The sequence below is a fragment of the Mesocricetus auratus genome, unplaced genomic scaffold, assembly GCF_017639785.1.
Source record: "Mesocricetus auratus isolate SY011 unplaced genomic scaffold, BCM_Maur_2.0 Super-Scaffold_6730, whole genome shotgun sequence".
NCBI classification, from domain to species: domain Eukaryota; kingdom Metazoa; phylum Chordata; class Mammalia; order Rodentia; family Cricetidae; genus Mesocricetus; species Mesocricetus auratus.
This window is the reverse complement of record NW_024429184.1, coordinates 48,560,392-48,587,373: the sequence shown is the minus strand read 5'-3', so window position 1 is coordinate 48,587,373 and position 26,982 is coordinate 48,560,392. Positions and strand designations below refer to the sequence as shown.

At 39.4% G+C, this 26,982-nt stretch overlaps 2 protein-coding genes across 9 annotated transcripts in view; one reads left to right on the top strand and one right to left on the bottom strand.

Moving 5' to 3' along the window:
* The window catches only part of Rmdn1 (regulator of microtubule dynamics 1), a 32,915-nt gene extending 16,620 nt beyond the window's left edge, over window positions 1-16,295 (bottom strand). Inside the window, exons 1-4 of the mRNA XM_013110940.3 lie at window positions 16,090-16,295; window positions 11,966-12,083; window positions 2,436-2,523; window positions 622-781 (exon numbers count right to left, since the gene is read on the bottom strand). Of these exons, the coding sequence (XP_012966394.1) occupies window positions 622-781; window positions 2,436-2,523; window positions 11,966-12,083; window positions 16,090-16,215 (492 nt within the window). The 5' untranslated portion in view covers window positions 16,216-16,295. The remainder of the gene's footprint in view (window positions 1-621; window positions 782-2,435; window positions 2,524-11,965; window positions 12,084-16,089) is intronic.
* Window positions 16,296-21,973: 5,678 nt separating this feature from the next.
* The window catches only part of Cpne3 (copine 3), a 46,343-nt gene continuing 41,334 nt past the window's right edge, over window positions 21,974-26,982 (top strand). For 2 of the 8 annotated variants that reach the window (XM_040741351.1, XM_005066811.4), the window contains exon 1: window positions 21,974-22,112. The gene's annotated coding sequence lies outside the window, so the exon portion shown is untranslated. Of the gene's footprint in view, window positions 22,117-22,654; window positions 22,789-25,005; window positions 25,040-26,982 lie in introns of those variants that run through there. The other 6 variants (XM_040741357.1, XM_021225284.2, XM_013110975.3 and 3 more) reach the window with 5 other exon arrangements.

Below are 26,982 nucleotides of genomic sequence, written 5' to 3'. Positions count from 1 at the left end.
AACTCACAGAGATCTGCCTGCCTCTGCCTCCCAAACAGAGGCATGCGCCACCAAAACCCGTCTAAATTTTCTTCTTAAAAGAAAAAAGTCCTAATCGAAGATGCCATTGACCTCACCACCAATCTCTCTGTATTACTGAAAACCCACTGTAAAACAGTCAGGAGATGCAGAAGCTAGCTAAAGATATGGGATTCACATTAGTTCTCAGCTTTCCAGTTGCTATAGTTCCCCTGCTGCATACATTGGAAACAGTAAGAAAAAGAAACACTATAGGGGGTCTGGGTATTGGGGTTGCTTCAGGCTAGGTCTTACAATGTGGCCTAAGCTCTCCTGGAACTCTCCATTCTCCCATCTTTGCTTCATACCAACAAGCTCAGCATTGAACATAATATGTCAAGTGCTTGCTATAATAATTACAAAGATTGTTGACTTCTAGCATTTGTTTAAAAAGAGGCATTCATAAGCATTCACAAAAGTATTTTATCAAGCATACTGAGGGAGTTGAACTACTCATTCAAACTCAAAACTAGCAATCCTATCTAAAATGGAGCAATTTTCTCACATAAGTTAAAAATAACAGGTAGAGACTAACAGCCTTCATCACATAACATTTTAACTCACCTTATGAGCAGCAAAACTTGATTCGTTTTTCTCTAGTGATCTTTTTGCATACTCTAGGGCTTCATACACCAAAACTTTTTTTTCTTCTTCTGAAGTCCTACTAAGCTGTGCTATGTCACGTGATGCTCGTGCTAACCGCCATAGTAACTCTGCATCTTCACTAATTTTGGACAAGATATAAAACCATCTTAATTCACACTGAAAAACTATTTCAGATCATATCACTAATGATTAGTTAGGATATACCAAGTATCATATAAGACACATTATTAATACTATTCTTTCATAAAAGTCCTTATTGGCTAAAATCTTGAAATTCTCCAAATTACTTGCAAACATTAATTTATCTTTATATAATATCTAAAACACTGACTTCTTTAGAAAATGTTATTGTATTCAGTTCCATGAACACCTGTCCTGAAGCTCAACATGTAACATGAATGGCTTGATTTACTAACATTGTACTTTATATAACTCCTAGCTGGTTCAAATAGTACCATAAAATACAATCGCTTTATGGACAGGATCATACTCTGTAAAAATGCAACTGCCAAATCCTTTATCCCAAATACATTTGGCAAAAACAATACATATGTGATAGTTACTTATTTGTACATGAGTGAATGGTTGAACAAATGCAATCTCAAACTAAATCCTAAATTTCATTGATATGAAGTTGTATGACATATATCAAGTAAGGGCACTGGACTCCTTGAAGTACTATTATTTAAATACAATATAAAACAAAAATAGCTAATAATCTAGAAATCACAATTGATAAAAATGTTTTAGCTGGGCGGTGGTGGCGCACGCCTTTAATCCCAGCACTCGGGAGGCAGAGGTAGGCGGATCTCTGTGAGTTCGAGGCGAGGCTGGACCGATAGCCTCCGAAACAATACAGAGAAACCCTGTCTTGTAAAAAACAAAACAAAACAAAAAAATGTTTTAACCCTGAATTACTTTTTATTAAATGTGTATGTGCTTATGCCTAATTGGTATTTTTTCTTTGTGGATGAAAAATCAGCATTCACTTAAAATGATGAAGCTAAAGGTATCAAAAAAGTATGTTTATTATTCAGTAACATGGAATAATTATAGCTCACCGTTTACTTTTCAAATAAGCACTGTCAAATGGCAAAACAACTGAAGAAGATGCAACTACCGTTGGTGGGGATGGGGGGGTGAAATTATGAATAAAAGAAGATGAAAAGCAACTTGATATTTCCAGACATAAATGCCTGGAAATATCATTTAGCCATATTTAACTCATAAGGTTGAGGTTTCCACCCCTCCCTTCTCTCTGAAAGAGTGTGCACTGACATGCTATACTAAACATGTAGTCTAGACCTAAACAGAAAATGGAAGTACTTGGTGTTTCTTTGAATACTTCCTAACACAACCATAGAACCAACCAAAATTCTAGTAAATTCATCTAAATCTTATACCAATTAGGACACTCTGGTTTCTCTTCAGATCGTATAAATCTTATGCCAATTAGGAATTACATTTTTAAAAAACAAGAAAAATGGGTGATGAGAAAATAAATATATTAGTGATAATTTTATGAACCAATGGATAATAGAAAAAATATTTCAGCGTTCTAGAAGAATAAAAACAATTTTTACAAATCAATGAGATTTAAATATCACTTTTCAATCATTTACTTTTAAACCAAGATTTAGTATAAACTGAATTCTAAGAAAACCTACTTTGAATAAAAAGTTATACAAAAAGTTTAATACCAAGAACCATTTTATTGTTAACAAAAACTTTCTGAGTTAACCTGAAACCTGGGTAAATCATACATTCCTTACCTTTCCTTATACTGTGTGAGCAATTGATAGAGCTTCTCCGTTTCTCCACTTTCATATAGGTAGTCTGCTTGCTCAAGTACTTCTTCAACTTCCAAATCATAAAATGAAAATAAGAATTACCACTGTTAAATGCTAACAAAACCAGACACAGAAATATAAAAGTATTGTAGCAGTAAGCATGAAACAATTATAGTAAGTGATCTACTGAAGCCACAGAGGATACAACCCAGAGAACATAGGATACTAAATTTGATGAATACAGTTTTAAAAACAATGAAAGGATGATACAGGGTCCAGAGAGATGGTTCAGTGGTCAAGGCTAGAGTTTGGCTCCCAGTAGACCTGTCTGGTGGCTCACAACCACCTATAGTTCTAGCTGTAAAGTATCAGACACACTCTTCTGTCCTCCGTGGGTAAATGTATACCATCCCCAATCCTACCCCCCTGTCTGTTACACACATACACACTACATTTTAAAGAAAATAATATACTTTATTTACTTGCAGAAATAAAAATACTATTTTACTATATTATCTTATTATCTAACTTATACATATATTCCATTACAGAAAAAGTCAAACCTGTCACAAGCTTAGACAAAACTAACTATAGATAATCTGAAACATAATTTACTGGCACTGTATTCCTTCCAACTCTTAAAACAATTACACATGGCTATAAAATACTGACAATAAAAAACTTTAATTACAATCTAATGCCCCCAAATTTGGCTGTTTACTGAAAACACAGTAAGTTTGAATCCCAGAAAATTTCAGTTATTACTAAGATACACACTAATTTAAAATTTGCCTTCTATAGAGGTACCATATTATATACACCTCCTATAAGCCTGTATCCAATTTATTATTTGATATTTTTACTTTAAATTCTTTTTACTTTACATATATGAATGTTTTGCCAACATCTATGTTGGTGTATCATGTGTGTACCTGGTGACTGAAGAGGCCAGAAGAGGGTGTTGATGTTTTGAAACTGGAGTCAAGATGATTATGAGCTGCTATGTGGGTGCTGGAATGGAACCCATGTCCTCTGGAAGAGCAGCCAGTGCTTTTGAATACTTAGTTATCTCTCCAGTACCATTTTGATATATTTTAGTTACAGTGTTTTTTGAAGTTAAAAAATTAAAATATATTAGACCAACACAAAACCATGAAATTCATGGCATAGCTATACTGTAAGTTAATGTCACCAATTACAAAATTGGATGACGACAGTAAAGAAACACTAAAAATTATTAAAGGCATTTTCTTACTAATTGCATTTCCATCTGATTGGTTAGGATGAATTCTAATATATTCATTTGGATAGTTAATTTATGAAGTTTGCTTAAATTCTACTTCATTTTTATTTATATAAGTTAAATAGTTGATTTGTCACATCTGGTTTTAAAGACACAAGTTTTAGGATAAGTAGCAATTTCATCATTCTCATAGTTAAGTAATGTTAACATATTTTTGAGGTTTATTAATTTTTATTTTAGTGTGTATTATTTGTGTCTTGCTTGCATGTATGTCTTTGTACCATGTGTACACAATACCTGCAGAAGCCAGAACACAAGTGGATCACTTAGAGCTAGAGTTACAGTTAATACCTACGATGTGGGTGCTGGAAATCAAACCTGAGTCCTCAGTAAGAGCGCTTAGATGGTCTTAATCACTAACCTAGTCCATATATATATTATTATTATATTAAACTATATATATTTTATCACTCAATATGTAGTACAGGATAATAGGGAATTCATACTCCTGCCTCAACTTCCCATGTTCTAGGATTAGACAAGTATCACAATGAACAACTTAATAAGTTTTTACTATATTAAGTTACCAACCTTGCCAGAAGAGTGACAAAAACACTAATACAACAGTAAAATATATTACTTGGTAAATCTAAATAGGTACATGAAAATGTTTAAACAGAGAGTTAATTTTATTCATTTATTACTGTACAATACCTGAAACTAATTAATGCTTTTAACAGGAATTCGATATCTCATCCTGCCAGTAACTGAAAAATTACATTAGTGCAGTGAATCTTTTGTGTATATTCTAATAACTTCTCAAACCACTTAGCTCCAATTTATTTGTTAAATATTATAGTGTAATACATTATAATATACAGGGTTTAAAAATAAGTGTAATCTCTTCTGTTTCTAAAAAGGAATTCTGAAAACCACACAGAATGTGTTATATAAGAAAAAATACAGTTACAGTACTACAGGCTCATATAGGTACTCGGGTAGGAGCATGCAGACCACTCCATGTATATATCTGAAAACTGGTTTTTCTCTTATTTAATATTCTGCACTGTCCTGAAAATATTTAAAAATAAGCCATGTTGCTGACAGACAAAGCACATTCTATAAAACAATCTAAACTTTTAGAGTAAATTACTTGCAAACTCAATTATGACAATACAGATATTATGACAATAAAGATATACAATAAAATCTTAAACCAGACCTAAAATGAATATGTACAAATTCATAACACTTCTGCAAAATTTTTCAAAGAAATGCCAATGGTGTGAAATCTGGTATGTATATGCACTAGAAAACTTTGGCTTTCTAGGTTTTGTTGTTGTTGCTGCTGTTAAATGAACTTCAGTCACATCAAAGTCATCAAGAATAAAGTACTCCTCACATTTTGCTGGGTGGGTGGATGGAAAGATGACTCAGCAACTAAAGGCTAGGCTCACAACCAAAAAATATGTTTCCCCAGACAAGCAAAATTTTCATACTTCTGTGTTTGCTTTATATAGGGCTTAATACAGGGAAAATATACATACTGACAGTCAAAGATCAAGATAACATCATCATCCAGATGTGAGGCAAATCTTTCACACCAGTAATTCTGTGTCTTTCACAAGTACACAAAACAATGCTACTTAAAATACTAGGAAATATTACTTAAGTAGTACTAACAGTTTTCCGTTCATTCATCCTTGAGGAATGTTTCAAAAGTATGAAAAGAAGGGAAGTGATACCTAAAGAACCTTTAGGTTGTTCACTTGTGACTAATAGTAGTTTACAAGTAATCTTCCACCCTGCAGAAGAATGCTGTGAATATATTAATCTATCCCACAGAGTTTAAATGTGTCTCATTTTAAAGAAATAATGTCTTTTGAAGTTTTACTGTTTCTTTGCTTCTTGCCAGACTGGGTATTTGATACCACCTTGTGGTAAGCACAGATATTACCATTGAAAAAAATAGAAGATTCGAATCTCCAAATATTACAAAGAACTCAAGAAGCCAGTCTCCAAAACACCAAAGGATCCAATTAAAAGGTGGGGTACAGAACTAAATAGAGAATTCTCAATAGAGGGGGCTAAAATGGCCAAGAGACACTTAAGAAAGTGCTCAACATCCTTAGCCATCAGGGAAATGCAAATCAAAACAACTCTGAGATACCATCTTACTCCTGTCAGAATGGCTAAAATCAAAAACACCAAAGATAATTTGTGCTGGAGAGGATGTAGAGAGAGGGGAACACTCCTCCACTGCTGGTGGGAGTGCCAACTCGTACAGCCACTTTGGAAATCAGTATGGAGATTCCTGAGGAAAATGGGAATTAATCTACCACAAGACCCAGCAATTCCACTCTTAGGCATATATCCAAAGGAGGCAAATTCATACAACAAGGGCATCTGCTCCACTATGTTCATTGCAGAATTATTTGTAATAGCCAGAACCTGGAAGAAACCTAGATGCCCCTCAACTGAAGAGTGGATAGAGAAAATGTGGTACATTTACACAATGGAGTATTACTCAGCAGAAAAAACAACGGAATCTTGAAATTTGCAGGTAAATGGATAGCACTGGAAGAAACCATCCTGAGTGAGGTAACCCAGTAGCAAAAAGACAAACATGGTATGTACTCACTCATATATGGATTTTAGACATGGATCAGGATAGTGCCAGTCTGCACTTCCACTGATAGAGAGTCTGGGAAACAGGAAAGAACCTAAAAGATATGCATAGTACCCAAGAGAAGAGGACTGGGACAAGATCCTCTGAATGGATGGGGAACATGGCGAGGGTTGGGGGGGAGTGGGAGCTGGAAAGAAGAGAGGGGGAGAAGAGGAAGAGAGAGTAGGTCATGGGGGAACAGGAAGGTTGAGTGGGGGGAGTAGAATAGGGAGAAGAGGGAATCATAGGTTAGAAGACAGATGAGGCACCAGAGTGACCTCTAGTGATCTAAAGGGATGACACCAATTGGCAAGCTAAGCAATAGTGGAGAGACCACCTTGAATGCCCATTCCTGATAATGAACTTGATGTCTATAACCATCCGGGAGCCTTCATCCAGTGACTGATGGAAGCAGAGACAAACACACAATTAATCACTGAACTGAACCCAAGGAACCCAGTGACAGAGAGAGAAGAGTGATGAGCAAATTGGCAAAGAATAGGCTGGCAAAACCAGTAGAGACAGCTGATCTGAACAGGGGAGAGCTCTTGGACCCCAGACCGACAGCGGGGAGGCAGTATGGGACTGATCTGGACCCTCCCGAATGTGAGTGTCAGTGAGGAGGCCTGGGCAACCTATGGGGCCCTGAGCAGTGGATCAGTGTCTATCCCTGGAATACAGTCATCGTGTGCCCATAGCACAAAGAGGGATGTTCTCTCAGCCTGGACTCTTAGGGAAGTGCCTGGACCCTACCCTGAGTGAAATGACAGACTCTAGACATCCCCTATGTGGAAGGAATTGACAATAGGGTGGGAGACTGGGGGTAATGGGGGAGTGCGGAAGGAGGGGAGGGAGAGAGAACTGGGATTGACATGTAAAACAAGCTAATTAAAATTTTAAAAAAATAGAAGATTCAATTTCAGAATCCACAGATTTTGAGTATGCCTAGCATGCTAAGAGGCAAGTACCTTGATAAAACAGAGAAAAAGAAATTGGTATTATGAGGCCCAGGAAACAATCCCTAATAGGTATGAAGTAACATATTATCATTTGTGCCAATATGCCATAGGACTGAAACTAGCCACAAAGTCCAGCCAGTTCATTACAGAAGAGGACTACACAAGGGCAGGCATCTCAGGAAGTGGGCAGGTATCTAAGAGGAAGCCAATTTAGAGACTAGCAACACTGATGTTTTTGTTTCTTATTTCCTGCCCAAAGGTGTATGGAATAGATTTTCATTTTCTTTCTTCTCTACTGGCTTTGAATATATTCTATATCTGTTCTTTCTTCAGTCATCTATGGTGAAATGAATAAGAATGCTCCCCACAGGCCCATATATTTGAATTCTTAGTCAACAGGGAGTGGCCCTATTTCAAATGATTAGGAGATAACAGCCTTATTGGAGGAAGTGTCAATGGGGGTGGGTTTTGAAGGTTCAAAAACTCAAGCTAGGTCCTAGTGTCTCTCTCTTCCTGCTCCCTGCAGACCCAGATGTAGAAGTCTCAAGCTACCTCTCTAGCACCAAGTTGGCCTGCATGCTGCCATGTTGCCTGCCATAATGAGAATGGGCTAAACCTCTGAAACTGTAATTGAGCTACAATTAAATGCTTTCTATTATAAGAGTTACTATGTTCATGGTGTCTCTTCATGACAACAGAACACTGGATAAAACAGTTACCCTTATTTTTTTTTTACCTGTATATTGTATTTAACAATATTGAAAGTTAGGCGGGGTGTCCTGCCTTTACACAACTTGGGAGGTAGAAGCAGTTGGACCACTGTGAGTTTGAGGCCTCCCTGGTGTACATACATACTGAGTTCTGGTCCAGTCAGAGCTACATAGTAAATCTCCACTTCAAAATATAAAAGAAGATAAAATATCTGAAGTTAATCACTGTCCTATGGAATATACCTCTGAACTTGATTACTGATGCTCATTTTATTGCTTTCTATTTTTTTAGTCTTATTTTGCTGTTTTGGTTTGTTCTAATAGTACTGGGGAGCAACCCAAGGCCTTGCAGTGCTAGGCAAGCTCAATACCACTGTGCTACATACCCAGTTCTTTCATTTGAATTTTCAGACAAAGTCTCTCTGTGTAACCCAGGCGCCTCAAATACTAGATCCTCCTGGCTCAGCCTCTCAAGTGTGGAGATTATATTTCCATCTCTTTTTTTTTTCTCTTTTAAATTTATTCTTTTAAATTGCATTTTACAATCCAACCACAGTTCTCCCTCCCACCTGTCCTCCTGCCCCTTTCACCTCCCCCTCATACCACTCCCAGTTCATTCCTTAGGAGCAGTCAACATAGTCTGGAACAATAGACCGAGGCAGGGCCAAGCCCCTCTCCCATGCATTAAGGTTGAGCATAGCATTCCACCATAGGGGATGGGCTCTAACAAGATAATCATGTACCAGGTTTTGTCTTTAAGGCAGCCTTTTTATGCTTATGCAGTCTGTGCTTGCTTGAATGTCCCACCAAAAAAATATATTTTTGCTCATTATATTACTACTTCTGAGATTTACTACCTGAATAGTTTATTCCATGTTTCCTACCTGAGTGATCCATATTTTATTAAGCTGTTAAAAAGAATCATCCCAACTTTTCCAGACCATCACATCAATTTCTGTTTATTTTTTGTTATTTCCTTCTTTTTACTAATTTGAGTGTTCTGATAGTCTTCTCCTAGTATCTTAAGTTAGATGCTTTATTCCTCTAATGTTAACAAACACCGTTAAGGCTAATAATTTCCACTTTAACTTAGTGTTAGTCCATATTTTATCCTTCTTGTGAATTATTTAGAAATGAATTAATTTATCAAACATACTGGATTTCCTTGGCCAACTTTTATTGTTGGTTCCTACCCTGTTACATTAAACTGGAAAATGTGACGGAATGATAGTAATTTTATTAGTAGTACTGGGGATTGAACTCAGAACCAAGGTCAAATAACTATCTGCCAGGGATTGTACTGATTATTAAAAAATAATAATAATAAACATTATTTATTACCAAGTACAAGAATCTTTTTATTCCTCTTGGTTTTGTTGTTGTTGTTGTTGTTGTTTTAGGTGGTTTCCTAAGAAGCCCAAGCTGGTTTTAAACCAAAAAAGAAAAAGGAAATGAATCTTACGAGGTCCAGAATGTTGAGTCAGTCTCTAGGATGCTGGAAAGGCAGCATGTATCAAACCTAAGTCCAAGCATGCAGCATTTGTTTAAATACTCTACAGGAGTTTGTAAACAATGCACTTTTTAAATTCACATTCATCTAAAAGACAAAGCACCATTGCTGTGTTGCCCCTAATTTCCATATCCTTGTAAATACCTTACTATGGGATCCACTGTTTTGTTTTTGTTTTTTAGTTTGTTTAATTAATTTGAGACAGTGTCTTAACTAGTAACTTGGCTGGCCTGAAAGTGAAAGAGAACTTCCTGCCTCCACCTCTTGAGTGCTGGGATTTTTTGGTGGGCAACATCATGCCCTGATAATTTTTTTTTTTTAAAGCTGAATTAGTTGGGCATGGGCAGGCTCTTCTATATACAGAGTTCTAGGCCAGCCAGGGCTGCAGAGTAAGAACCTGTCCTAAAAAAAAAAGAACAACACTCCCTACCCCCTGCTGCAAAAAAAAAAACATGTACACAATCATAAAGTAAAAAACTGAATTAGCTGTCCACCAAAATATGTATGTACTGCAAGGGTGGGGGAAGGATGAGTGAATGAATGAATAAATCCCATCCAATTGTAATACTAGTAATTTATATGTAGGATTCCTACATCCCAGCTGCTGATTGCCTCTCAGAAGACATATCCTCCCATATACCTTCACCCCTGCTACAACACATGCACAAAGCTCATGGGCCTCAAGAAGGCCTATCTCCTGAAAACATATTTTTAATGTAACAAATATAGAGATTTTTTTTTCCCTAGACAGAGTCTCACTGTGTAACCACGTTTGACCTGGAAGTCATTAGATAGACCAGGTTGGCCTTGAACTCACAAAGATCCATCTGCTTCTGTCTCCTGAGTACTAGGACTAAAGAGGTGTATACCACATCAGGTCTCAAATATTCTTTCTCTTAAGGACAAGATAGCCGCATATAAATGAAATAGACAACTAGAGTTTTTTGTTTGTGTTCCTGGTTTTTGTTGTTTTGTTTTGCTATATAGCTCTGGTTGTCCTGAACTTACTATATAGATCAGGTTGGCCAGGAACTCACAGAGATCTGCATATATCATCATGCCTAGCCCTGAAAACTAGTTTATAATGATAATCTCAAGCGAACTTTAAAAGAAATATCAGTTCAATATTAAATACTTACCTTCCTCTATCACATTCTTCTTTAGAGTTACAAAAGAATCAATTCATAGATTGAAGTGGTATTTTTCTTATATACTAAAAGTTTGCCCCTTGCTATATAAACTGGCTTAATGAGATACATTTTTTTAATGGGCAAGCCTTAAAGTGTTTACTCATCTATGTTATATCCAAGAAGAAATGAAATAGAATTTTCCCATTTTTAATCAGTTATCTGATCTTTGATACCAAGCTGCATTCTATTTATAAATAAAATATTCTCCTCTCCAAATTCTAGACTAGAGGGATACCTGCTTTATTATATCAAGAGTATAACACCTTGGCACTAAAGAAGTAAAAGAATCATTTTGTCATTCTAAAGAAGTCGACAAAACCTCTACTATATATACCTCTAGAGTTTTTGTTTGTTGGCCATTAATTGTCTTTTTCTATCATGTTTTATTCTACACACAATACACCTTCAAACTTTTCAAAATGCAAAAACAAACAAACAAACAAACAAATTAGCTCAAGAGTCCTACAAAGAGGGATAGTGAGATTGCTTAGTGGATAAAGGGATTTCCCACCAAGATTGACAAGTTAAGATAGATCCCCTGGCCCCAAACAGTAGAAGGAAAGAATTCTCAATGGTTGTCCACTGACTTCTGCTACCATGCTGTGGCACCCCCACAAGCACATACAATGTATGTTATGTATGTATGTATATGTATACACACATACACACACATATATATATATATATAAAATGACAAGGAAGAACATACAATACTATTAGTTTCTTTATGCATTCAAAAATAAGCTAATGAGGAAACTTATAAAATTAGTAGGCTGACTGAGAGAATAAAGAACATGCTATGAGCATGGAGATCTTAGTTTAGATCCCTAGCACCCATATAAAAAGCTGATTGTGGCAGTACACATCTGTTATCCCAGCACTGAGGAGCAGAGCTCCAGGTTCAGCAACTTTGTCACTGTTGGAGGGGGTGGTTGGAGAGATGGCTCAGCAGTTAAGAGTACTGGCTGTTCTTCCAGAATTCCTGGGTTCAATTCCCAGTACACCCATGATGGCACACAACAGTCTATAACTATACCCCTACAGAATCGGGCTCCTTCTTCTGGTGTGCAGATATATACAGACATAACATCCATATATATAAAACAAACAATAATAGTAAAGTTGGAGAGTCAAAGAGGAAGCCACAACATCAGCCTATGGCATAACAATATAGAGTTACACATTCTCCCACCCACAAAATAAATCTTCCAAGATCTTTAGCTTATTCTTACCTTTGGCTGTGGCATGAACCACGGCAGCCTGAGAAATGACTTGATAGGTTTCAAAACCCAAATAAGACAAGGCTGAGAACAAAAGGCCTCTCTTGAAAGGTCTTGTGTTTCCTATTACCTAGAGAAAATAATATATTAAAATTATGAAACGCAGAAATCATGAAGAATTTGCAAACCAAACAACACATATCCATTTTTCCCACCTCCATAGCAAGTAAAACTGAGGCCCAATCTCAAACAACAAAATATACAAACAGACTTTAATTTATGACCACCACCAGATTATTTTGACAAGTTACAAGAACAAACATATATCACTGTCCTACAAGTCTTTCTCTCTTCCATTACTTTGACACAGTATCATTTTCTCCTTTCTGTCAAATCATTTGATCAAAATAAAAACAAACTGCTACCTTTATTAAAAAGCAGCCTGTATTTTTTTTCAATCTTTTGGAGACAGGATCCTACTTTATAGCCCAAGCTGGACTTGAATATCTTCCTGGTCCTCCTGTCCCTGCCTCCAGAGATGGGATTACAAGGTTCCAGCTAATTTTTTTTTTCTTCTGAAAATAACATTGGGCCAGATATGTGCCTCAGTGACAAAGTACTTGTGAGATCTGTGTTTATCTCAGTACTGAAAAAAAATTAAACACACTTCCTCTTGATTTTAAATCTAATTTCAGTCTCCATTCCCAACTCTTTCAAAAAGTTCTCCATCCTGTTTCCCTGTTTCACTTTCTAGTTACCATTTTCTCTTGAACCCATAGATTATGTCTTTTTGAGACAGTGTTTCTGGTAGCCCAGGATCAGGAGTTCAAGTCACCCTTGGCTACATACCTGGGACCCACAAGATCTTGTCAAAAAAAAAGGGGGGGGGGAGAAGAAAAGTTGGAGTAGGGAGAAGGTATCCCAGGTATGCCAGGTGTATAAAGGGTGATGCTAGTGGGAAGACTAAGATTTTTAACATTAAGTATTAGTATCCTACTAATCCACAGGTAATGACACAGTAGAAAAGTTGTATTTACTACTGTAATTTGAGAAAAACGTCACATTTAGAATGCTCAACTTTTTGTGAAGCAATACACAACTTTCTTAGAAGGTAGATATATCACCATTGAGTGACTATATTTCTCACTGTAAATTCACAAACTGACCTGAGAGTTCATCTGCTGAGTTCTTATCAGTCTAATTAATATCAAGCAATCCTTAGTTATCTCTGAGAAAGTAGATAAAAATAATATTTCTATGATGAAAAATCAAAGACCCAGGACACCTCTAAGACACTGATAACTTTAAGAATGTATCCGACAGCTAGAATATGCCATTTCACCTTGTACTTCTAAAGTAAGATGTAATGTATTTTATAATGAGTTCTTAAACAACAAAAATACTTTGAGGGAGCCACAGAGATGACTCAGTAAATAAAGGCACCCGCTACCACAGCCTTATGACTTGAATTCAATCCCTGGGGACCACAGGATGAAAGGAAAAAAACAGATTCCCACAAATTTTCCACTGACCCCCACATATACACTCTAGCATACATCCACATAAAGTAAAATGTAATTACAATTTTTAAAACCATTTCTTACATAAAAGAAATATGCTCTCAGAATATTTTTCATTAATATTAATTTGACCAACTTTAAAGCCAAAATAAAAAAAAATCATTAGATGGAAAGGACTATGTTACAATTCCTCCCCCTTTCTGTGTTACTATTGCCAGTGTATCTTCCTCTTAAACATTAGAATCCCCCTGTGATGGATACAAGGCCTCCTTCTTGGTGTAATATTAGAAATTTTGAATATTTTACCATGGCTGAAATACAATTATATATGAGCCCATTGTGGTGGGTCAGCCAGCACTACAAAGAGAGACTCTCTCAAAAACAAATCATTACATGCTAAAAGTTCAAAAGGTAACTGGCAGACCTACTGAGCTATGTGCCTATCCATATGTCAACTTGGCCCTCTTAATACAATCCAAATTATAGCTCACTTGCCCTTTACCCCTCAAAGGTAGTACCTAAATATCTAGAATCTAAGTAGTACCGCCATTGGTTAGGCTGTTTCAGCTAAAAACTAAAGAATTCTCCTTGGCTGTTCTTTCGGTTTTGTTGTTTTGAGGAGACAGGGTTTCTCCTAACCTCTACTCTGAAATTGTAATAAAACTCTTTGAATTCATCTACTTACTTACATTCCCACTAAAACTCAAGCCACATTTCTCCTACACCATTCTTATATCCAATCTGACCAAACACTGTTCTTTTTTCCATGAGAACCTATTGAAATGACTTCCTAGTTTTAAATGCCTTATTTGATTTCCTATACCCTTACACTAAAATCAGAAATAAAACAGTTCATAAGGTTTTTAAATTTTGTACTTATTACTGTATGATGTGAATCCAGATGACTACATATAGAGGTCAGAGAACAATTTTGGGGACTCAGCTCTATCGGCAGTGGGTCAGAGGATCAAGTAGCTTCTGTAAGGTTTTCTGAATGTGGTTGTCAGAGGCAATTTATGGAAGGCCATCGTAGTGCACACCTTTAATCCCAGCACTTGGGGGGCAGAGGCAGGTGAATCTCTGTGAGTTCCAGGCTAGCCCGGTCTACAGAGCTAATTCCAGGACAGCTAAAGCTACATAGAAAAACCCTGTCTCGAACCACCGCCCCCCATAAGAGGGCATTTTACCCCTTGTGTGATATTTTTCTTTTACATACACTGTGGTTGTACTGTCCTCCTTATTTTCCAAGAGTAAGTGGTTGGAAGACCACAAAATTGATACTCTCAGCTACCCTCTTTGACCCCTGTCTGCCCTGAGGAAAGAAAAGTCAGTTGCAGTATCTCTGGCAACTGAAGCTTTGTGGTGAAAATATCTGCCTACTGCCACAGGCGAACGTGGACGCAGAACTTCCTCCTTCTAGCCTCAGAACTCAGAAACTGTGTTTTCAAAATAAAACAAACAAAAAGAGGCTGAAGAGATAGCTCATTGGCCAAGAGCACTGGGCTCTTCCTGAGGACCCAGGTTCAATTCCCAGCAGCCATGGGGTGGCTAACAACCATTAATAATAATTACAGTTCCTAGGGGATCCGATGCCCTCTTCTGGCCTCCACCTGCACTAGGCATGCATTAGGTTCAAAGACATACATGTAGGAAAAACACCCCTACACATAATTTTTTTTTAAAAAGTAAGAAGGAAGGTAAGTTGTCGGTAATCTTCACATTTAAATACTAGCATTCAGAAGGCTAAGGCAAGAAAATCACCTGGGCTACACATTAAATTCAATGCCAGCCTTAGCCATTAGGGAGACCCTGTCAAAATAAGCAAACAAACCACAAAACAAAACAAAATCCTGAGATTTTTAAATGAGGCCTCAACAGCTGGAAGCCAGACTTAACCTCATGAGAGATCTTACTCTAGACAGCCAATTGAGCCAGATTAACCTAGATTCCTGCCTTACACACATCACAAATAATAAGAATTTATTTTAGGGCTTAAAATAACTAAATAGTTAATATATTTTAAAGACTGATGCCATGCCTTTTCAAAAATAAAAATGGTCATGCCAATCTAATAAAAATATCAGAACTGAGATAATTTAAAAAATTACAGGCAGCTTTAACATATATAGAAATCAAGAAACTCAAGGATAATTACTTTAAAAAAATAAATTCTCTTATTTATTGAAAAAATTCAAAGTTACATCACAAGCATTTTGCCTACAGGGGCTGGGTAAGGGCTGTAACACTGAGCTTCTTTCTTTCTTCTTTTTTAACTATTTATTTCCGGACAGAGGCTCACTGACTTGCCCAGACTAGCCTCGAACTGGCCCGCTATCCTAGCCGACCTTGCCTTTGCGACCTTCCTGCCAGGGACTCTCTAGTAGCTGCTGGCTTGGCAGAAAGAGAGCGACTTTCTGTCACCTTCCTGTGGGGTTTTCGGACAGGAAGGGCAGGGAGGGCGCACACCTCTGCCCCAAGCCCAGCTGTCTCTGAGGAGGCTGACGAGGCGGCTGCTCCGCGGGCGTCCACAGCCGGGCTGCGGGGACCCCCGGACCTGCGATGGGGTCACCCCCGACGGCCCGCCAAGGACGGGGCAGGCCCAGGACAGCGGGTTACCTCGGAGCCCAGGGATCCCCGGGCACCACAGTGGCCACGGCTGCCCCGGGGCCTCGCCAGCGGACAGACGCTGCCGTGGGCTCCGCGCCGCAGAGGGAGAAGGCGCCACAGCCGCGAGGACAGCATGACTGACAGCGCACCGGCCCGTCGGGAACACGGCTCTCAGACGGCGTCCCCGCCCGCACCTCCGCCACGCCCGCAACTTCCGGGCCTCCAGGGTTCCAGGGACCGGAAATAACTAGGGGATGGGGAGCCGCATGCGCGCAGCCAGCTCCTGCGAGCGACAGAGCCCTCCGCTGAGAGCTGGCTGCTGTGGTAACTTTTGCCGGAGCATTCCTACCTTTGGCCAAAGTGTAAATTAACAGAGCAGAGCTGCAAGTTCTGGAGTAGACCCAATAATGTCTGGTGATTAAAAGCAGTTTTTCTGTGAGTCTCGAAAGTCTCAAAAGGAAAGTGAATCCTGGCACTTAGGGTCCTGTTTGAAAATAAATGCTTGAATGAATTAACTTGTCCCACATACAGAGAAGAGTGGAAACTAAATCTGGGGAGCTGACAGGAAAGGGAAGGAAAGCAAAGCCCCACCGGGTCTGAGTCAACAGACACTAGGAAGAGGAGGGCCCTTACCATAACCAGACTTTCAGAGTGTTTGCCTAGCTTGCATGAAGTCCTGGGTTCAATTCCCGGCATTGCATAAGACTGGAGTGGAATGGTAGCACATGCCTATAATGCAGCACTAGGGAGGTGGACGCATAACCAAGGAGTTCAAGACCATCCTCAGCTATATAATTGGTTGGGTGAAATCTATTAGTTGTTGTAATCCCAGCACTATTGCCTTGAATTTAAGAATAGCCTGGGCTACTTAGTGAATATGAGTCTAGCCTGAAATATAGGATATGACTCTTAGAACCCCTTATTTAAGCAATACAGATAGATATATATCCCAGTGCTTTTCTGAGTGGTTATATCCTAGAAATGGCAAAAAAATGAAATTATAATTTAACTTACATCTACTGCATTAGACTGTTTAGATGCCTGTTTGCTAAAGGTGCTATGTGGCATTGAGACCTTTCATGCCATTTAATCATGATGTCATTAAATTGTCTCTTTGAATCATCATTAGGTATAGATAGCATCTGAATTTTATGAATGAGAAGTGCTCATCAGCACGGTTTTGAATTCCCCAGAGTAACTCATGTCCATGAAAAAATGGATAAAACTGATGTTCAAGCCAAGTCCCCCAGCTGCAAAGATATAAGACGTTGCTTTTTCTATTATAACATGCTCATGTCAGTGACAAAGGAGACGTTGGCCTGCAAGATTTCAATAAACTGTGACAAATCTACAAGACACGTTCTGTTTGATTTGTTTTTGAGAGAGAGAGAGAGAGAGAGACAAAGACAGAGACAGAGACAGAGACAGAGAGAGATGATGAGAATCTTTGGAGTTGGAACTGGAGTTATAAGGGGTAACCGCTAAGCAATCTCTTCAGTCCCACATTCTAGTTTTTATTCCAAACTTTATTGTATTGGTCTCTAGTTGTCTGTAAGATCAACTGTAATTTTATGATAATAACATACCCATGTATATATGCCACAACATCATTTCGTCAACTTTCATATGGTAAAAAATGGTAAAAATACATTATATTGAAAATATGTATTTAAAATTAAAGTAATAAAAAAGAAACTATAAAAAATATGTATAACCTTCTCAACTTCTATTGAATCCTAGTCATTTCCATAGAAGGAACTACTTTTACATATCTCTATTGCTGGCTTAGTTAAATATTGCTAAGTAATATGTTTAGAAACCATTGGAAGCCATGTTCATGCTGAAATTCCATTTCTGATGTCTCAGCTACAGTGAATTCTGGTTTCTCTCTCTCTCTCTCTCTCTCTCTCTCTCTCTCTCTCTCTCTCTCTCTCTGTGTGTGTGTGTGTGTGTGTGTGTGTGTTGTTCTTGTTCTTGTGAATAAACCCAGGGCTTTGTGCTTGTTAGGCTAGGGCTCCGTAACCCAGCTGCATGCATGGCCTCATCCCACTTCTGACACCAGATATCAAAGATATTCGATGCTATAAGGAAAACAATATATTTATTTACCAGAGAGACAGAGAGTCGCACAAACCAGGAGTTAGAAGCGTGGCTGGCTTCCAGGAGAAAAGGGAGGTTCCTTTTCCTTTCACTTCCTTTTATATCTACCAGTGTCAGTTTACATGTCCCCGCCTTCATGGGCAGATAGCTTTGTGGGGTTCATTCCTACACTCACCAATAATATATTTGATTGGCCATACTTACACTGAAAAACTTGTGTATCTGAAATTCAGATTTGCTCAGCATCTTAAATTTTTCTGGCTGCCTTACTCGGTTTTCCATTGTTAGGCACCATAAGTTTAGAGACTGGGGATATAGCTTATGGTAGAGTGCTTGTCTCACCTGAATGGGATGCTAGATTCAGTTTCTTGCACTACGTATTTTCCTTGAGTCAACTCCAGTCATGTTTTTTCTTTTGGTAGGGGGCACAGAAATCTTATGTGATAAATCCTTTGCATTCTGTTGCATACTGAGACTTTTGATGAGATTTTTGTCCTATTGTTGGCAAGATAGGATTACTTTTGTACATGGTTTTGAACCCAGGACCTTGCACACATGTGCTATAATTCCTAGCATGCATGGGTGTGCTTAAGAAACAGACTTGAAGAATTGATCCTGCAGCTTGGTGGTAGAGTGCTAATGTGTGAGGCCCTGGCCCTGTAAGAAAAGGAAATAAAAGGCAGATCAGAAATGTATTCTCCTTCTCAAGTTTGTCATTGGTATGTTATCCCAGCACACAGAAAATACACTATCTGCTATCTTTTTCATGTCTTTTTGGCTTCATTCCCTGACCCCTCTCCTCCCCCCACTACACTGCATGTACCTAAGTAAGTTTCTGTCTCAGTGTCCTTTTGATCCTGCAGTGAGCTGAAGCCTTCACTACATGATGTTTCCTTTGCCAATATTTCTTCATGCTCCACGACCTCAAACCTTCTTCCTGTCCGCATATGATCAAACTTTCTTATCTGGCTAATTTCAATTTTTCTTTCCATTCTCAGTATGTTACTTCCTTACAGAAACATCTCTTGATTCCTCCTAAATATATTTTCACTTTACTAATTCATAAATTCACTTTTACTTTTGTGATTATTTGTTTGTCTGGAGTATATTTTGGAGGAATTGGTAACATATGCTTTCATTGTACTGTAATTTCAATGACTCTGATTTTTCATGTACAATAAGGTATGACCCAATTTTTCCATTCATTCAATAAATATGTACCACGTACATATAATGTTAGGTCTCAAACCCCAGACAAATGACTAACTGAGGTGTCTATTTAACATACCAAAGCAGACTCTGTTACAGGGTCATCCTCCCTGGCATACCTGTCCTGGTACCCTAAACACTATAGCCCAGCTTTTCTTCCCTGTAGAATCCAGCCATATTGACTACACCTCTTTCTTGGTCTTCTGGTTTGCTCCTGGCCTCTTGACTCCTGGTTTTTCTCTTTTGCTCTCTTGCTGGCCCACATTCCCCATCCCTCAAGGCCCAGTTCAGTCTGGACACTTTCAAATGCCTCTGGCTGTGCTCTTCACAGCCTTATCATAGCTACAATAAACCTTCTCCTCCACCCATGACCAGGAGCTAGGAGTGTCATGTCCTCCTTTTTTCAAAAAATTTGCTCATTTTTTTATTCATGTAATGTGCCTCCTACTCTTCTAGTGCCAAGAAAAGTAAAAACAGTTGTAAAATATTAGATGGCAATAAATGCTAACTAGGAAGATGAGTGAGGAAGAACTATAAGTATATTTCTGTGAGCCATTACAATTTCATTTAATTTTTTTCCCTTTCAGTGTTAAGTATTGAACACAGAGCCTTGTTCAAGCTAGGCATTCAGTACTTTCTAACTGCACAACTACCCCGGCCAAACATTACAATCCTAAATTGGATAATGACCAGAGAAAACTCACTCCAAACTTTTGAATTAATACCCATAGAAGCGAGTCATGAAGATCCTTGGGGACAAAGCATTTTGTGGAGAGTGAAATAAACATGCAAAGTCCTGCTCTGGAAAGGCAAATGGAAATTTTCATGACCAGCCAGCAAGGAGGAAGTAAGAGATAAAGATCGGTGACAGGTGGGTGGCCAGCACTATAGTTTCTCATTGACACTAAGAATTTTGAAGGTTTTCTTTGTGTGACTAGGTCAGATCTAATTTACATTTTATACTGGGTCCTTCTGTGTTGATTGTAGACCTACCAGGGGCAACTCCCTTAAAAGAAACCAACTCCATCTCCCAGGCCTTCAGCCATTGCCGGTCTCCATTGCTGAGGTTGTGCCTAACCGGAGCTCCTGCAGGTCTTTTGCATGCTGTGAGTTCACATGTGAAATGGCCCAGAAAACACTTTCCTCGAGGGTATGATACAGTTGTCCCATTTAGGGCTGAACTTTTCTAGTCTCTTATTCTCTGTGCTCCGGCTGTTGGTGGGAATCTGTGTTAGTCACTGCTGAGAGCTGAGAGCCGCATTCATCCATGGGTTTAACAGTAAGTCACTAGGAGTTGGTTTAATACTCTGAACATTTAGCAGTATCAGGTTCCCTCCTATGGCCTATGGCCTATCCAGCCATAGTTCTTGACCTGATAAAGGTGCCAGGTATGAGTTTCAGCTTGTGAAGTGGAACTTAAATCCAAACAGAAAGTGGTTGGTTAGTCCCATGATACTCCTGCCACTATTGCAGAGTGGGAATGGCTTTCCGGGCTCGTCATTACTTCCAGGGTTCACTGCTGGGGAAGACTGAGATTGCGTTTCTCCTCTGGTTGCATATATATCATGTACATTCCATTCTTTGACCATTTCTATTGAGCACTCCCTCCCAACCACTTTTTCTCATCAATTTAAGTGAACTAACTTTTGCCAGGTCTGTGGTAGCTACTGCTCTTTTGTTTTGTTTATTTTTATCCCATTCTTGAGCAGAAGTTTTATCCAATTCTTGACCAGAGTGGGCTGGTCCTGGCTGAGAGAATTAGAGCAGTAGAAGATGTGACATTGAGTACCCATAGGTTTTTTGAGATTAGTACAGCCTGATGACTTTAGGCAAATGAAATAGAACAGCTACTTACCGGCCACATTTTGTTAACTGCTTGTACCTTTCTCACTTATGAAACGATGCATGGCACTAGACACATAGCAAACAAGGCTTTTGTGATGCTTAAATGAATCAAGCACGTAAAATGACTCAGGGAATGTGCACACTGAAACCACTGTATAGAAGGATGGCTAAGACTTGGAATTTCGCCTGGCGGTGGTGGCGCACGCCTTTAATCCCAGACTCAGAAGGCAGCGGCAGGCGGATTTCTGCGAGTTCCAGGCCAGCTTGTTCTTCAAAGAGAGTTCCAGGACAGTCTTCAAACCTACAGAGAAACCCTGTCTCGAAAACCAAAAGAAAAAAGAAAAAAAAAAAAAAGAGAGAGAGAGACTTGGTATTTCAAGAACTTCTCGTCTGGATCTGTTTTCTTTTACACACATATTAATACTTTGCCTACATGTATATATACACATGCCTGCTCTCCTTGGAGGTCAGAAGAGGACATCAAGTCCTCTGGAGTTCCAGATGTTTGTGAGCCACAAACTGGGAACTCTGCAAGAGCAAGTGCTCTTAACCTCCAAGCCCCCCAGCTCTGGTATCTTAATGCCTAAAGTCAACTATGGATTTTGTAAGAAGTCCTAAAACATCGCGGGCAGAAGCTCAGCCAAGACAACTGGAGTGAAAAGGGGTGGGGAACGCGTTCACTACCAAAAGCAAAACTTAATCTTGGTCCCACCCACGAACCCCGCCTTCGCCGGGAGCCGCTCCAGGACCCCGCCCACGCGCCCCGCCCCTGTGCGGGCCCGCCCTCCTGTTCCTGTGAAGCCCCCGCTGTCCTGGCCACCTTGCGGTGCTGTCTGCTGGGTCTCCACGCTCACTCGGCTTCCTCGGCGACCTCGCCCGTGAGTGCGTGACTTCTCCCAGCTCAGGAGCTGTGTGGCCCAGCCCACGCCTGCAGCTTTCAGGGGAGCGGGCTGGTTCTGGCGGAGAGAGTCAGGGCCCGCAGGCTTCGCGCCGGGCCCGGGCGCTGGAAGTGCTCCGCGGGCTTCCGGTGCCCACCCTTGGGGCTCCCGAGGGGCGCGTGCCGGGTCCGCGGCCAGTCGAGGCTCGAGGCTCGGGGTCAGCCTTGGGCCGCGAGCGCCTCCTGGGCCTGCAGCTCGCGCACCTGGATGGACCGCGGGGCCCGGGGGAAGGGCAGGGTGGGGCGAAGGGTTACATTCTCCGAAATCTCAGCCCCGCTCAGCAGCCAGAGATTGGTGAACCAGACGAACCGGTCGTGTGGGGGAACGGTGGAGGAGAGGCTGCATGGTTTGGGAAAAGGTGATACCGAATTCGGTGCAAAGTCAGGACTGCGTGAAGTCCTCGGAGTCCCTGCACCTGTGCTGGCGTCGAAAGTCTGCCCAGTGCTTCGGGCTCACTGCACCCTGGCCGTGGAGGAAGGGCAGTGGCATTTGTTTTTCAGTCAGAAACTTGACGGAGCAGAGTGACCGTTAGCGCTGGACCTAATGCACTTGGCCTAATGCAGCTTGTGCTTCTCTGTCACTCGTTGGTGGCCGCCTCCGGATAATCAAACAGAGGGTAGGACGGAGTTAAAAATAGGAATGGACCGCAGTGATCCACAGCCACTGTGCCAGACAGTTTTTATATATGTTAGCTCACAGTTTAAATGGTACTATTATCTTTTTCATTCTTCAGCAAACTGGGATTGGCTTAATATCGTAACTGTATGTGTGCCAAATGATAGCGTTAGATAGTGATCCAGGTCTGGAGGGTTTTATAGCCTAAGATTTACAAATGTAAACAGACATGATTTCATAGGTAAGTTATCTGTGTAGTTTCAAGTATTTTCTGTGTTAGCTGCCTAACGTTTGAGTAGAATACATAACCCTTTAAGGCATTTTTCTGCATTTGTAAAATAGCTACAACACTGCTATGTCATAGAGCTGTTGTGAGGGTTAAGTAAATTTCTTGTAAAGCATTCAGCAAAGTGTCTGGTAAACAAACAATGATAAACTACATATACTCCCACGTGTCTTGTCAGCCAGTTACATCCAAATAAAAGCTGTTCAGGCCTAGAACATAGGTAGAGGGAAGCAGCGAAGCTTAGGAAAAAGGAACTGAGAAGAGATGGCATTCGATAGTTGTCGTGACGTTAATGGATTCTCAGGATTAATCTCCTTTTCAACAATACAGAGAAACCCTGTCCCGTAAAACCAAAAAAAAAAAAAAAAAAACCTCCTTTCAAGGCCTTTTATTTTTATTCTTTTTCTGCCGTTATGAGGATTCTTTACAGAGGTAGTTCTTTTTGGCAACAGGACCATGCAGAAGCTCTCTTGCTGAGGCAAAACTGAATTTCTGACTTTCACAGATTAAAAGATGCCTGGCACAGTAAAGAATGAAATATTCTCTTTCAGAATCTCTTCTGATCTAGCCCCAAAAAGCTTAGGTTCTAGAATTCGGGGAACAAAAGTATTCACCGCTTCTAAAGGCATGTTGCTAATTGAACATATCTTCCGATTTTACTTAGAACTGTGAACAATTGTAGACCGTGATCTATAAAATAACTACATGTAAGAAAGCTAACAATTACCTATTTTAAGATATTTTATGGGACTGGAGGCCTTGTGCTCAGTCCCTCAGCACTGGAATAAACATGTAAAATTAAAAAATTTATGAACATTCTTTACAATGCAGTTCCTTCTGCACCATCTGTTTGGGCTCAGGTTCATATTGTTCCTGGGCCCTGTCTATTCTCTGTGCTTTTGTACATGGTGTTTCTTGAAATATTCTATTGCTGTCCCTGGGTTTTATCTGTTATTGTTGAACTACCTCTTTTCTGAAAATTTCTCTCATCAATGGTATAAGTATGCTTGGCGGCCAAGTTAAGAAAGAAAATGTTGGCTATGTAAAATGATTTCATGGTATTTTGATCTTTAAATATTCATAATAAGGCTCTATTCTGTGTCAGAGCATGAGCTCTGTGATGGATCTTTTAGTAAGAATCAATACCACATCCATTAGTTCTTGGGCTCTCTAAGTCCAAGCCTTTGCTGTCAAGTCTTTTCTGTTACCTTTATCTTGCAGTCTAACTTCCTTCTAGAGTTTTCCTTTATGTTCTTAAATTTGTCTCGTAGGAACTGATGTCTAGGTTAAAACAGAAATGAATGGGGAAGAAGACATGTAAAAAAGATTTGTTAAGAACTATCAAGAAAGAGTTTAAATAATCACTTATCGTAGATTTTATTTAATACTAGATTTCTCATACTGATAACCAAGTGAACTTATTATATATACATTTTGATAAGACTCTGATAACTATGTGTAAATTGTAGCTGTAGCTATGTTATGTGCTGGTTTAAATGTATTTGAAGATGGCTGGGAATGGGATGCTGGGATTTTTTTCCCCCTTATTTTGGAGAGGCTTCTCATTCCTTTTATATATAACAGCTTAACTAAACGGAATCATAACCTTTAAAAAGACATGAAAATTAGTCAATATTGTGGTCACACTTAACAAACTGTATTAGGTAGATAGCATACTAGTAGTTTCTCCATGAGGAAGGACTATTACAGTCATCTTAGTAAACTATTTTGAAATAGCATCTTATGAAACAGATGCATTATGGCATGCTCCTGTAGAAATTAGCAAAGCAACAGTGAGTGCAGTTTAAAGTGTCCTTCTACTACCGTAGTGTTTTCTTTTGCTTTGCCCAAGTTTTCCTTGGCTTGCTTGCTTCCTTCTCTCTTCCTTCCTTTTTTTGGTTTTTCCACACAGGGCTTCTCGGTATAGCCCTGGCTGTCCTCTGCCTCCCACATCCTGGGATTAAAGGTGAGTACCATCACTACCTGGCTTTTTCTTTTTTTCCTCTTTTTCTTTTCTTTCTTTAGATAAGAGTCTTTGTAGCCTAGTGGAACTGGCAGTGTAGACAAGGATGACCTTCAGTTCCTCCTCCAAACATCAAGTGCTGGGATTACCTGTCCAAGCAACCACACCCAAGTCCTTCATTGCTTTTGTAATGATGCTTTTGTTTTACGATTACTATGGACATTAAGGTGACAATCACTGAATGTTAAAATTCATAGTTGCAAAGGAGTGGGAGGACTTGAAGAAAGAAAGAAAAAAAACAGCAAATCAAAACAAACACTAAAGTAGTAGGATGTCTCTTTAAACTGCACCCACATTGTTGCTTTGCGGGAACATAAAGCATCATTTCATATGTGTGTGAAAAGGAGTGGAAGTCCATTTCCATCCAGCTAGGCATCTTTTTTTTGGTGGGGCGGGGGTCAAGATAGGATTTCTCTCTGTACACTTAGAACTTGCTCTGTAGACCAGAGTGGTCTCAAACTCATGGAAACTCTCCTGAGTCCCTCCCAAGTACTGAGATTAAATGGGTGTGCCACCACGGCCAGGCTTGGGATCATTATTTTTTCTAAAGAAGTGAAAATCTACACATACTTCCTGATGGTATTGTCAAAAGGAGTCTGTAAAACATCTGGAAGGTGCAGTATACCTACAATACTTATTTTCCTTTCCTGCTTCACTTTCTCCTTAGTGTTTACTTCCATGTAACACACTGTTAATTTCACCTGTAGAGTGTAATCACATTAGTGCAAGGGGCTGCTTTGGTCAGTGTTAGTTCCCCAACAACTCAGAATAGTGCCTGTCACAAGACAGGTGATCCATAGTAATTTGATTAATAGGTATTGAATGAATAATAATATTATTAAATATTTATGACTGGGAAATATAAAAGGATTTGCCAGAAAGTTAAAAAACAGCTGCGATGTATATGGTAATCAGTCATGAAATGAATATTTTTCAAACTTTGAAAATGAAAGTAGTAGTTGTTTTAGCTTTAAACTGAAGGAATTTGTTTGCTTATTTTGGGATAAGGTCCCAGGTTGGCCTTAACTCACCTCCTCCTGCTTCAGCTTCCTGAATGCTGGAATCCTAGCATGTAAGACCATCAGGCCAAAAAGGGATTTTTATGTCACTGCTCACTATGAACTAGAGAGGCACTATATGACAAATGAAATTCTGATCTTATCCAGCACAATGGGCCCAATACCCAGCTAAGAAAGGAAGAAATGGAGCCTTTTTTTTTTTTTTTTTTTTTTGAGACAGGGTTTCTCTGTATTGTTTTGGAGGCTGTCCTGGAACTCGCTCTGTAGACCAGTCTGGCCTCGAACTCACAGAGCTCTCCCTGCCTCTACCTCCTAAGTGCTGGTATTAAAGGCGTGAGCCACCAAAGCCCAGCCTTTTTTTGGTTTTTCGATACATAAAAAATGTACATTTTTACACCTTTTTTCATAGTGGCTGATGGGAATGGAGACTGGACTTCATCATCCTTTTCCAACCATTTCTTCTTTTTTTGCTGATATAAATAGTTTCTTGTGAGTCCTTGAGTAGCACTTCCTACACATGTTATATATTCACTGTAATTACATTAGAATTAAAGGACACAGACTTGAAGAGACAAATGTTGGGCATATTTGAAGATACTGAGTCACTATTAGATTCCACACTGGGAAGAGCAAGGCCTGGAGAAGGTAAGCCCCTGTCCACATGCCCACTGCCACATCTAATCCAGAATCAGTGTGCTTTCTTTACTTCTCCAGTGACCCTTCTTGTTTGAGTCATATTAAGGCGAAAGCAATGTCCTCTTCTCTGCCATGGGTGATTTTATACTTGACATTCCTCATTTTCATTTCTCATATCTGTGGCAAGGATAGAGACATCAGCCAAACAGAAATAACTTTGGTGTCACTTTC